This window comes from Sander lucioperca, chromosome 23 (assembly GCF_008315115.2).
Source record: "Sander lucioperca isolate FBNREF2018 chromosome 23, SLUC_FBN_1.2, whole genome shotgun sequence".
Lineage (NCBI taxonomy): Eukaryota > Metazoa > Chordata > Actinopteri > Perciformes > Percidae > Sander > Sander lucioperca.
The window spans coordinates 10,358,124-10,372,520 of record NC_050195.1 but is presented as its reverse complement, the minus strand read 5'-3'; the positions used below and the strand labels follow the sequence as shown (position 1 = coordinate 10,372,520).

General features: G+C 41.4%; 1 protein-coding gene across 2 annotated transcripts in view; it reads left to right on the top strand.

Moving 5' to 3' along the window:
- Positions 1-11,555: 11,555 nt before the first annotated feature.
- Positions 11,556-14,397, top strand: part of drosha (drosha ribonuclease III) — a 95,356-nt gene continuing 92,514 nt past the window's right edge. For both annotated transcript variants that reach the window (XM_031285174.2, XM_031285173.2), the window contains exons 1-2: positions 11,556-11,769; positions 13,524-14,379. In XM_031285174.2, the coding sequence (XP_031141034.1) occupies positions 13,526-14,379 (854 nt within the window). In that variant the 5' untranslated portion in view covers positions 11,556-11,769; positions 13,524-13,525. The remainder of the gene's footprint in view (positions 11,770-13,523; positions 14,380-14,397) is intronic.

Genomic DNA, 14,397 nt, shown 5'->3' with positions numbered 1-14,397 from the left:
TCACGTTTGACACGTTGTTTGATGGAGATTGTGCTCAATCTCCATCAAACAACAGTGGGGACGTTCTCCATTCTTGATGAGGAGGTTTAGGGGTTCCCCCAACCACAGCAACAAAAGACTGGACTAAAAGGGAAAAAACTGAGGCTTTCTACAGGAAGAGATTGAGTAAACTCTTTTAAACCCCTCCGTCTTACCCTGAAAATTTATCTTAAAACACATCGAAAATGCAAACACAAGATTTTTGTGGAACTTCAATGGGGAATAAAAACAAACAAGACAGAGAACAACATTGAACACTACACAATTCATTTAGGCGATTCATTTTTCATAGTGACACAGGAGGTGCCGGATCCAATAAAAAAGGTTCCGGAACATGTTCCGCCGTGTTCGGGCTCAAATTAAGCCCGGAGTATGAGTATGAGTATATAGTTTTGGCATGAAAGGCGGTTTCAAAAGGTTTGTCTGTTTGCAACAACCTTTGGAAGGTGGAATTGTTGTGGTGGTTGCGAGCTGCATCACTTTTAAAAGACAGAGTTTTCAAATGGCTTTTTCAATTACCTTTAAGCAGGGGTTATTTTTTTGGAGAGACATAATAATAATAATTTTGTGCACTTTATACACAGTGTTTTTTTTTTTTTTTTTTAACCTCTTTCCGTTGTTTGCATGAAATCACACTTTCTCCCTCATCAACCTGTTTTTCAAATGGGTTTTATATGTCACACCTTTTGGCTTTGTGTTTGAGTCTATATTTCCATCGATCTTTGGGACAGGAAAAAGATACGAATTAAGGGGGGATCTGTAGTTGCTTTAGCATATCCTGGAAGATAGTCCTCTAAAGTTGAAATATTTCCCTCACATAGATAACATCATTCAAATATTGTCCTTGGTCATAAAGAAACCAGTAACGGGACTTTATATGTTTGCCAAACCGATGAAACATAAAATGTGATAAAGCAAACTCTATAATTAAATACAAATGATCTCCGCCTATATGTGTGTGTCTGCTGGCTGCATTTAACCCAATGTTTTTTTGGGCAACTAAGGTAATCACACATAATCACAGCAACAACGAGCGCCTCAGTACTTAAGCTGGGTACATCAAAGTAGACTCCCTGACCCTTTTATTCTATGAAATTCATTTCCTCTTCCCAGCACTCCAATGAATCGATCATCTTTTGCTCTATGAAATATGTGTACCAATCTCTGCATGTTATCTTTGGTAATTATGGGTTTCCATGTGTGCACAGGCACTGCACTGCACGGTGAGTGAGATGAGAAATGATGAACTAATAAGGAGGATGTTCTTCAAGAAAATATCATTAACCATTATCATCTAAATCCAAGGAGGGAGCGAGTCTTTCTGATTTCAGTCGACCTAAGAATAATCACAAACAAACCATGTTGTCTCCATGAAAAAGAGCAGTTAAATCTATCCTCCGAATAGTCGAAAATGCAGTTATTCTTTAAAAATAAGTCATGTGGTTATGGTTATCTAACCATCCAACGCATTTTCATGAACGGGTCCGTATGATATTGTATGAAAATATATAATAATAATATATGCACACCAAAACGTATGATATCCTACAAAATTAGGAGAACGCCGGCTGGTCACGTGATGCCAGTTGGTCACTTGACGCCGGCTGGCTACGAGCTCCATGTCACCGAGCAGCAGTTGCTAGTTGTTTAAAGCAGCCATATTATGCTCATTTTCAGGTTCATAATTGTATTTCAAGGTTGTACCAGAATAGGTTTACATGGTTTAATTTTCAAAAAACACCATATTATTGTTGTACTGCAGTGCTCTCTCTCACTGCTGCAGATCCTCTTTTCAGCTGGTCTCTGTTTTAGCTACAGAGTGAGACCTCTTTTCTTCTTCTTCTTCTGTACTATCTTTGATTGCACTTGCACATGCCCAGTAGCTCAGATATAGATCATGTCAGTTAGCTAGCTCCATAGACAGTAAAAGAAAGGCTGTTTCTACAACTTCGGTCAGTTACAAGGCAGGATTAGCTGGGAGACTTCTAAATGAGGGCGCACATGTAAGTAATTCTTTTGTAGATTATGGTGAACTTGTGTGTGTTGTAGCAGTGCTTTGCTATTGAGAACGAGGTAGCATGCTAGCGTTAGCATTAGCGTTAGCTAACGCTACGAGCTAATGGTTGCGGTTAGCCTGCTTGTTTCAGGCTTGTGACGTCACAAGCCGATTTTGAACAGCTCACCCAGAGACTGAAGGCAGGACACATTCAGAAACCGTATCTCACTCTAAACAGCATGGATGGATTTTTTTCAAAGTTTGTATGTGTTTGGAAGCACCAGAGACACAACATAACACCCCAAATCCCAGAAAAAGTGTTTTTTTCATAATATGGGCACTTTAAGCCACTACAGAGCTTTGTGACCCGGGCTACAGACCTCTGTTGTATCAGCAGTAGTTGGTGGTTCAGTTACCTGAAAATAGGTGACTTTGAGCTGGGTACAAAGCACCAAGAGCTGCCTGTTGTTTCGGCAGAGATTACGGTTAAATTTAGTCCACAAAATAGGAGCGTTTTTCCGCGACGAATATTAAGATTAGGCACCAAAACGACTAGTTAAGATTCGGAAAAAGATAGTGGTTTGGATTAAAACACTACTGAGGAACACGCATTTCCTCCGTGAAAGGCTTTAGTTTTCCCCGGGAAGCGAACTCTGCTCTCTGGCTTAAAGTCCTGTATGTTAATGCCCACCCATCCACCACAACCTCCGCCCTACGCAGCCAGCTGCGTTCTTATACAGCGCCCGTCAATGTAGGGAATACAGCAACAACAAAAAACGTGGAATGCTTACAAATTACAGTGCTTAACTTTTCGTAGCTTTTTGAACAAATGGTTCATGAGAACAGGCTGAACCATTAATGTCTAGGTCAAGACAGACTGGGAGCATCTCTTTGGTTTTCAGTCTTCGGCCAGATGTACAGAAAACTGTACCCGTCCTATTTTACCACAAATCACCAACAGTCCAAATGCTGCAAACTCTAGCTGTGCCCAGTATGTGTATCTACCCAGCAGCCACTTTGGCAGACAAACAATCATTGTCAGAGGCTACATTTCAATTCCCATGCACTTTTCTACATTTTGGGCCCAGATAACTCCACTTTCCACCACGCTGCTCAAACCTCTGTTACCCTCACTTTCATTTGTTACCCTGCAGCCAGCATTGGTCTGACTTTCCCAGAGAAGGGACATGTTTTTCTATAAAAAAAAAAAAATCAAATAATAAACTAATATAGTTCTGCTAGACCACTATAATTTTAAATAAATAAATTAAGCTGGCCCAAGTTATTTTAATTATGCTAATACATCACTGTCATTTTGCTTTGAGTAAAAGGCTAATTCTTAAGCCTGTTCCTAAGTCTGTATTATTCCAATTATCTGCACTTTTAGTAGCAAACATATTTGGACATATGAAAAGTTATTGATTGAGTTATTTGTTACAAATTGATTATGTTCTACATGGGACACTGTACCTGATAGAATAAGTGTGTTACTCATGTTTGAGTAACTTTATTTGACATTAACGTCGAGCACAGAGTAGAAACGCATTAATATTAAGGTTTTAGTAGTCTATATCCACGACGGAAATTCCGCCGAATTTCACTCTTTTCGGCCGGATGTCCATTACTTTGTATTCTTTGTGTTAGAATTTTAAACTCCGGTGGATTTCTGAGGACTATGGTTAACTGCTCCTCAGATCTCTGCAGGGTAAATCCAGACAACTAGCTAGACTATCTGTCCAATCTGAGTTTTCTGTTGCACGACTAAAACACCTTTTGAACGTACACATGTTCCACCAAAACAAGTTCCTTCCCGAGGCTATTTTGCAGCGGCTCCGTGGCTCGGTCCGATGCTTAGCACGGCCCAAGATGATTGTGATTGGTTTAAAGAAATGCAAATAAACCAGAGCATGTTTTTCTCCCATCCCGGAAATGCTGTGTTGACTAGCAAGACCCTCCTCTGCAGTGCTGTGGAGGAAGGGTTGGCAATGCGAGACTTGCTGTATTGTTTGTTCAACAACATCTATGTATGTTGTCTGTCTTTATGTATGTTTGTAATAGTAATGGCAGCAGCATAGGGGAAATGATATGATAGTACCGCATTGGCCTATAGCCATCAGAGACTCCTGCAGGTTAAACTGGGCTAACTGAACACTTTTAGGGCTGACTAACTCTAATGGATACATCGTGAACGCACTTGAAATTACTCTCTAGCCTGGCAGTTGCTTGTTATGGCTACAAACAACCCTTAATGCATCACTGCCTGTAGACGCTGGTACTCTGATGCTGGTAATACCTTAATGTAGTCCACAAATATGAAACGACCCAAAGTGCGTGAAAAGACGCCCCTGCCCTCAGAGTTTCGACTCCCACGGTTCCCTCCTGTCCTACAGCCTCCAGCTAAAACCAGTCCATCATCTCTCTCCTCCATTCATCCGTCCACTGCACTGATTTCTCCCCTCATCCCCTAAATGCTTCTACTCTCAGCCCTTCATCTCTTCATCCTCTCGTTGCCCTTTTCCCTCCTTCCCTCGACCCTCATCCTTGTTTGGTTTTATATCACCTTATCCCTCAAACCTCATCCCTTCACCCCCTCATCCTTTCATCCTTTAAAGGTGCTCTAAGCGATGTTGGGTGACGGCACTTCTTGTTGACGTTCAAAGTATTTTCAAACAAAACGAGGCTAGCTCACCCCTCCCTCCTCCTCATCCCGTCCTCTCTCCCTCCCTTCCGTGCTTCTGCGCACTAACCCCCACCCCCAAATCCTTCTTGTCGGTCATTGGCTGGAACGCTGGAAGACTGTTTGTTATGTTTCGTGGTGCAGGATGGCCAGTTTGTTTTTGTTGACGTTTGTGGAGCCTGGGCTGTCTGTCAGGGGACAGGCAGCTCGCGGATAGTGAGGAGAGAGTATGCTGTATGTGACAAAAAATGTTGTAGCCTAAAAAAACGCGTGACCTTGCTTAGAGCACCTTTAACCCTTATCCCTTTTTTGTTTTATGCCCCCTCATCCCTCAGCCCTATCCCTTCATCCCCTCATCCCTTCATCGCTCATCCGTTCATCCCTCAACCCTCATCCATTTTTGTTTTATATCCCCTAATCCCTCGACCTTATTCCTCCATCCCTTCATCCCCTCATCCCTCGAACCTCATCCCCTCATTCCCTCATTCCCTCATCCCTCGAACCTCATTCCTCCATCCCCTTATCCCTTCATCCCTCACCCTTCATCCAGACCCTTTATCCATTTCCTCCCACATCATCTCACCTCTCCACCCTTCCTATGCATTCTAAACCCATATCTTTATTGCCGTGGTCTATTATTGACCAGGTATGTTTGACTGAATATCTGCCAGCAGGGCACTATTTAAAAAAAAAAAAAGTTAGTTATTCAATTTTTCTATCCAAGTGAACTGAAGTGGCATCTCTAAAAGACCAAAGCAACCTTGATTTTATTATTCGATTTTTACTGTAGTATAATTTGGAAATGATAAGTGCGTCATGAAAAAGTTTCAACAAGGTTCCTAAAAGTGAAGTCAAAATTTAAGATCACTTAAATACTTCTGGATATACATCATGTATCATAGAGTACCATGTTACTGTTGAATCAGTACTTCATAGGAAAACAGCTTAAAAAAACAAAAAAACATACATGTGCAGAAAACTGGGTCTGTCCTATTTTACCACAAATCACCAACAGTCCAAATGCTGCAAACTCTAGCTGTACCCAGTATGTGTATCTACCCAGCAGCCACTTTGGCAGACAAACAATCATTGTCAGAGGCTACATTTCAATTCCCATGCACTCTTCTACATTTTGGGCCCAGATAACTCCACTTTCTACCACGCTGCTCAAACCTCTTTACCCTCGCTTTCATTTGTTACCCTGCAGCCAGCATTGGTCTGACTTTCCCAGAGAAGGGACATGTTTTTCTGTAAAAAAGAACATTTAGAGAAAGTCCCGCACACTGACCATTACGCAAGCAATAATTTATTTAGAAAAATACGTTTCGGTCTTAGACCTTCATCAGGTAAATACTGATGAAGGTCGAAAACGTTTTCAACCTTCCCTCGGGTACATCACTCTCCACTTCCCCACTGCGTCATTCAAACAACAAAAAAATGCAATCTTCTCTTCGGCCTTTTCAGCTGAAATGAATCATTATCAGAGAAAGATAGGTGTATTTTAATGCTCGGTAGATGCAACATGTGATCAAGAGGAACACACAGTCCGCCTTTTGTTCCCGCTCTTTTTCTCTCCAGAGGTTTCATTTTAAATGCCTTCCCATAACACAAGGTCAACTCTCTCTTGTTATTGTTCGTAATTTTTCTAAATAAATTAAATCTTAGAAGCAAGAACCATAAATTAAGCTGGACCAGTAAGTTATTTTAATTAGGCTAATACATCACTGTCATTTTGCTTTGAGTAAAAGGCTAATTCTTAAGCCTGTTCCTAAGTCTGTATTATCCCAGGTATCTGCACTTTTAGCAGCAAACATATTTGGACATATGAAAAGTTACTGATTGAGTAATTTGTTACAAATTGATTATGTTCTACATGGGACACTGTACCTGTTACTCATGTTTGATTAACTTTATTTGACATTAACGTTGAGCACAGAGTAGAAACGCATTGATATTCTTGCACGGATGCCTTATTTATCAAACCATTTTCACCTATGCATACATTAGACAAACAGTTTGACATTTTGGGAAACATTCAGTTGTTTTCTTGCCTAGTGTAAGACGAGAAGATTGATACCACTCTTGAGTGGAACCAATCTTTTCATCTAACTCTCAGCTAGAAAACAAATAAGCTTGTTTCCCCAAAAATGTCGAGCCGTTGCTATAATGCCAAAAAAGTTTGTGAGACTATTATGTATGTAAATGTAATACAGGTATTCTGGATCATTCTGTGTAAAGCCCAGCAGAGAGATGCACTGCCTGGAAAACACATTAGGCCTTTTAGCTTCACGCTACACATGAATACAATTAGGCCTTTTTGTTTCTGTGCGAGTGTGTGAGGGAGAAAAACTGCCTCTCTGTGTACGTTAAGCATCATTGGAACGTGGGCAGTCGAACACATTATCACAAACATCATGCACGTTATACACATCATTACACAGATGCGCGGTGTGAAGGAATGGTGAATGCGTGCCACGTTTTTATGTTTTCGCGCAACACAGCCGAGACCTGGCCTTGTCATTCATGAAATGGGATGACTAAACACTTTAGAAAAGCTCTCCTTATTTCCATTTTATAACCTTGAATTAACGAATTGGATATGCAAGCTCCTTAATCAGCCTTTCATCTCTTCATCCTCTCGTTGCCCTTTTCCCTCCTTCCCTCGACCCTCATCCTTGTTTGGTTTTATATCACCTCATCCCTCAAACCTCATCCCTTCATCCCTAGACCCTCATCCCATTTTTCTTTTGTATCACCTCATCCCTCGACCTTATTCTTCCATCCCTTCATCCCCTCATCCTTTCATCCCTTAACCCTCATCCCTTTTTTGTTTTATGCCCCCTCATCCCTCAACCCTATCCCTCTATCCCTTCATCCCCTTATCCCCTCATCCCTCCATCACCTCATCCCTCAACCCTCATCCCTTCATCGCTCATTAGTTCATCCCTCAACCTTCATCCCTTTTTTCTTTTATGTCCCCTCATCTTTTGACCCTGTTCCTCCATCCCTTCATCCCCTTATCCCCTCATCCCTTCATACCCTCATCCCCTCATCCTTTCATCCCCTCATCCCTTCCTCCCTCGAGCCCTAGCCTTGTCCTTATTCCTTTAAATGATGAACGTTTGAAATCGGATGACCAAACACTTTAGAAAAGCTCTCGTTATTTTCATTTTATAACCTTGAATCAATGAATTGGACTTGAAGCTGCGGACTCAGCTGAGGTGCCGCTGTCACCTCTTTCACCGCCGCTGTTGCGGCGGCTGTGGCTCAGGTGGTGGAGCGGTCGCCTACCAAATCAGAAGGTTGGTGACTCGATCCCTGGCCCATGCAGTCCCATGTCGAAGTGAGCTTGGGCAAGACACTGAAGCCCGAACTGCTCCCGATGCTGCGCCATCGGTGTATGAATGTGTGTGAATGTTGAATGGTTCCTGTACTATGTAAAAGCGCTATGACAGTCCATTTCATCAGTCCCTAGTCAGTCGCATAAACAACAGCAAGACCTCACATGGGAAGATTACTTGCAGTAGGTAAATCTATACAATGTGCGGTACTTTTGTGAACCCAAGACTTTTGTAAACTCATTTCAAGCACCAAAACAATTGAGTGTAGGTCTGTTTTCACATGAGATTTGAGAAATATTTCCGCTTCAGGGCCAAGTTATGTCTTTACACGATGCTCTGGAACAGTTTCTGGTGACACTATACAGAAAGCTGAGTTTGTTCTGAACATTTTGATATGAAATGTATGGGGATCAGTTATATGCAAATACCCTTAAAAGGAGAATTCAAGAAGAATGTAAAAATGCCCGTAGACCTCTAAGTGGCTCCAGTGTCTCATTTCTTTTGCATTCAGCCTGACCTTTTTGAGGCAATTTTCATAAAAAAGTGCCTTATAGCGCTGAAATCACACCTCTATTACCCACAGAGACCACAGTGAGTTGTTGCTATGCTGATAGACCTCTTGTATGATTGTTTGGCATTTAAATTATGCTCTATGGAGAAGATGTATGCACCCTTCAGCTACTGCAAACGGAAAACGGCACCTATAGATTCCATGACTTAAAACTCCTCTTACACTAAAGGGAGTTAAAAACCTATTGATAATGTAGCATCCGGGGTTATTTTGCTCCGTTATGGTCTACAGATGTCAGATCAGATATTAACACTTCAACTTATTAATTAAATCCCCCTGGTTTCACTGATAAATGTCGCCTCAGAGCTCCTCCATCTCATTTGGATGAGCCTGTTGCATGTGAATATTCACATGGCTCAACCTTCCCTCGGGTACATCACTCTCCACTTCCCCACTGCGTCATTCAAACAACAAAAAAAAACGCAATCTTCTCTTCGGCCTTTTCAGCTGAAATGAATCATTATCAGAGAAAGATAGGTGTATTTTAATGCTCGATAGATGCAACATGTGATCAAGAGGAACACACAGTCCGCCTTTTGTTCCCGCTCTTTTTCTCTCCAGAGGTGTCATTTTAAATGCCTTCCCATAACACAAGGTCAACTCTCTCTTGTTATTGTATGGATTCTTTTTTCATTTTCTTGCGTAATCGTGTAGGGTGATACGAGCTCATGAAACCTGATGACAGGTGACACGTTGGCCCACAGGATTGGCACCAGTGTAATGCATTTTTTTAAATGTAACTTTTCAGCTCATGGAAATGGGTCAGTAATGTTTGAGAATCAGAATGACTAAAAACAGACAGAGCACAATCTAGTAGTGAACGAGGTTCAAAAGTGACATCCAATAAGCCCATCCCGGTGTGTTTTTTCTTCTTCTTTATTAATATTTAAAAAACCACGTATAGGGTATGCCAGGTGCCGCATATCTCTTGAGAAAGAGAAAATCTCCTTCTTTCACATTCTCTTTTTCCTTCGAGGGAGAGATGGCGTGACCGGCACAAAGGCAGAGAATAATAATGCTGCACAACCTGAAGCGAATCATAATGAAGTTCTGCCGACCGTCAGACATGTCAGAGGAAAACCAAGAGAAGCCTGATGAAAATGTGTCAACTCTGCCATGTATGCTAAGGAAAAGTATGGAATTTACATGCGTAAATATTTCTATTTCTGCAAAATAAAAATGACGTGTTTATTTCTCCGAGGACGGGTCTTCAGGGAGACACCTCAGGTGAATAGGGACAACAAAATGAACTAATAGAAATCACCATGACACTTCCCCCAGTTGATTACTGACATTAGGACAAATATTTTTTGTATTGCAAGTTTTCTGAAATGTTATGTTTAATTATGCAAACTAGGCATTGTCTCGCTAAATATGCACTAGTTTGCATACATTTCTAGAACAGAAATCTAAAGGTTGGATAAAGCCAGATTCAAAATTCTTGTTTCACTTTTACAGAGGGGATTTTGGATATCTCTTTTTATCCCTCCATAAATCAGAATATGGTGTCAACAGCCATAAAAAAAAATCTATTTTCGTCACATTTTTAAGGTAAAGAATGTTACATAAATCAGGCTCTGAATGATATCTGAACAAATCCATCTGGAAACCCCTTCAGAATATAGATAGGAATGAAACTGGAAAGTTTGGTGTATGTAAGTGCTACTTACTTTCACTTAATGATTGCCACACAGTTTTTAAGCACATGTTTTTTTCTAGGATATCACTGGGTGCTGTAGCATTAACATTCCGCTTTATTAGGATGGTAGCCCAAACCATATAAAACTGCTTCACACCAAAAGTAAAAGAAATAAAAAAAAGTGTGGGCAGGTTGCCCACATCCTGACAACAGACCACATAGTGCATCTACTTGTTAGAGCAGTCTGAATCTTATTTATTATTTTTTTTTTTTTACAGAATCTCCCGAGTAATGGTCAGAACAGAAACCTGTCTCCGAGCAATCTGTGTGGGCTTCTGCACTTTAGCTTTGCTCCCCCGCACTTTACCCATGGAGAATGTGCAACGCATAACATCACAGCACAACAGCACAGGGGGGCACATCGATGCTACCACACAGGTTAAAAACTGGGCAGACCAACAGCTCCTGAGGCAGGGTCAGATCAGTAAGGAGCAGAAGTCAAATAGGAGTCCCAGTCAGAATAATAGAAGCAAGTTGCCTGGATTGAGTCCAAATTGTTCCCCAGGTTCTTAAAGAAGGCACTTACAAAGTTTAGCCTCATGTTGATCGGCTGTGTTGCCTCTGCTTAATTCATAATGGAAATGATGTGTGATTTGTTTCCATGGCAATGTTGCACTAATTCATTGCATGTTTTTTATTTCTTTCTTTAGTATTTTTTTTTAGTTTTTATTTTTTACAAAAAGCTCTGCTCCCATCTAGTGGGCACTTGGCACAAGTGCACAGTAACAGTTTTTTAAATGGTATGCTTAGCAGTATTCTTGAATTTTGAACACATGGCTTTTAATTAAATATATTGTTTTGTTCTGCCACATGGTGGATTTCTGTTGAATTGAAAAGACTGTAACTTTCTTTATTAGGCTATCTATGTGCACAGAAATGTAAAATGTGTAAAATGAATACTTGACACATAAGTCGCAGATTAAAAGTCAGAAAATAGTTGCAGGTCTGTTAGAGTGCATCCAAATTTAAAATGAAATGCAATAAATATATTAAGCTGCCTTGCTGATACAAGTAGCCTAACATATTTGTTGGTTATTGGCTTTTGACACAAACAAAAATTGAGAATCATGAAAACATTAATATTAAAGTGTAAGGAATAAAAAACTCTCCAGGTTACAATAACATAGCATGATAAAAAGTGCATTGTTGGTGCTTCACATAGACTGTATATAAGAAGGTGCTTCAGCATCAGCTAAAGCCAGAGAAACCCTTCAAAACTACAATCCAATCGCTGATTGGTCCACCCTTGTTCCTCTGTCTAACCATTCCGACCCGAAACACGGCTCCTCGGAAAGCGTGATACCCAACGGATAGCACGTCGTATTGCATATCTTCATATAAGTATCCATGTTTAAGACAATTTACGCCAGCGTAATTTTAAGTTTTTGAACCAATAGTGAAGAGTGAATGATAAGCTTCTGTTCCTAGCGCTCCTTATTTTTGAAGGTAATTTGTTCCACTCGTATCCTGTCATGATGTGCTAGCATGCCTGCTAACATGTTTAGCACCGGGTAGCAAGTGTAGCTTTAACCTAGCTGCTGCTGCTGTTAGCTTGAAAGAAAATGCTAACGTTATTTTTGACCCAGAGTGACTACTTTAACCTCTAGAAATACCATTTAGTTTGTTACTGTCCCACACTTGAGGCGCGTTTTTGAAAATGGCCTCTGTTGTAGCTAACGCTAGCTAGCTAATGATGCTAACATACATCAGTGCAGGCAATTCGTTTAACCGGTGTTCAGCTGTTGCTTATGGTAAACTGCTATAGCTACAAGTTAACCACGAAGTCAGTTAGTTATTTTGTGTAGTCTCGTTATTCTCGAAATGTCTCATAGAGATAAGAACAATATCTTTTGCAAGAAAGACATGAGAACAAAACGTATGTACAAAAATGCAACTAGATGAGTCAGCCCCTTAAAATAGTCATCACACACACAGACGACAACCATCACAAGTGATGTTGTTGTACAGTGAATTTGTACTGTCTTGTAATTGTGTTTTTATACTACAGTGTTACTTTTCTCAACAGAGATGGTATTCTCTGTTTTTGTCCCTTTTTAAATAAGAAACAAGTATTTATGAAAATAATAAGAAGTAACGCATTCAAATCCCCCAGAGGAATGCATGTCTCTAATAAGCATTGGTAATGTTGACAGTACCGTTGCTGTTTCTGAGGCTGCTTTCCCATCAAATTGATGTTTTAACCATCAAGTCATCTCTACCACTCCTGATCATAACCTAATGTTAATCCAAATGTAACACTTTGAAATCTAACTTCTCCTGTGATTTGGCGTCAATCTTTTTAATATGCACTCACCTGCAACTTTATTAGGTACCCTTGTATAATGTGATCCAATACAATAACAGCTCTGCCATAAATCCTTCCTTTACAAATATTGTGCATTATTGAGGTTGTAGTTTGCAGTGGGTTTGAACTGGACTGAATCATATTGAGAAGTGTTTCTAATATTTTGGCCCTGCCATTTACATACATGAGAGGGGCAGAATATTAGAATCACCTGTCAGTGTAATGCACTCCTGTACAGCACCACCACCCACTATGATCTCATTAATAAACATTATTACCTTTCTGACAATGTCAACAAAAAAACGAAAGATTATAAGCTTTGTGCAAGTAGAATTCGTGACAGAGCTGTTGTATTGAATTACATTACATTTAGGCCTGGGCAATATTAAATAGACATCGAGACTAGATATAGCCTTAGATTTTGGGTGTCTTAATATGACACAGGTATTTTATTTTCCTGGTTTTAAATGCTACGTTACAGTAAACGTATATCATTTTCTGAACTTACCACACTGTTATAGCTGTTCTATTATTTGCCTGTATCCACTTAGTTAATATTTCCACAATACTGATGATTATTTATCAAAAATCTTATTGTGTAAATACCTTGTGAAAGCCCCAATCGTCAACCCTACAATATCGACATCAAAGTATTTGGTCAAAAATATTGTGATATTTGATTTTCTTCATATTGCCCAGCTCTAACTACATTGCACAGGTGTGATGACATTGCCGGAGAGTGTGTGTAGGCGTACGGACCAACGGCGTTGATATAACACAGGACCATAAATTGGGCTGAAGAATAAAGTGAAATTTTATCTAGGTGCATTTACTTTCAGGTTCGGGCTCGTTTCAGATTTGGAAACTTACTTGATTATTTTGTCATTTTCCACAGTCATGTCTTTCCATCAGGATCGGGAGAGCTCAGAGGGAGGAATGCCCCCAGGCCAGCACGGCTCCCCTCAGAACTTCCGACCCACCAACCTGAGGCCGCCACCTCCCCATCCTCCTGTTCCCCCGTACCACTACGATCCCCAGAACCCTCCCATTTCAAGCTACCATGGAAACAGCGGCTACATGCCTCCACACTCTGACTTCATGCAGTACCCTCCGCCAGCACCGTCCCACACTCCCAGTTCTCTCAACCAGTGCCCAGTGCGCCCACCGTTCCCCAAGCCCCCCGTCCGCCACGGCTATCCGGAACCCCCGCCTAACTTTCCACCTCCTCCCCTTCCCAGCTCCACAGGTGGTCCAACATCAGGGTCCCAGGTGGCTGCTCAGAATGCCTACCACCCTTACATGATGCCTCCCGTGCCCCCACCACCATTAACGCACCCATCCATGCCCCCACCCATAGCTTCTCACTCTATGGGCTACCACTCTCCATACTCCATGAACTACCCGCATCCTCCCCACCCTCCTTTCCCTCCTCCTCCCTTCAACCCTGGCTACACTCAGAGCTCCAGCTCATTCAAACCAGACCACAGCTTCCGGCACGGGGGGCAATACAAGTTTGAGAAGCCCATGGACAACAGGAGGTCTCCAGAGAGAGGCTATCGCGACAATGATCACAGGCAGAAGGGCTTCGGCTACGGTAGCCATAGTGACCGGCATAAAATGGAGTTTCCTGGCGAGAGGAAGGACCGCGGGAGGAGTCCAGACAAGCGTGGCAGGCCGGAGGGCGGACGGTACAGGTCGGAGTACGACAGAGGCCGGGCTTCCCCCAGACACAGGAGCAGGGAACGTAGCAGGTACGTGGATAACAACAA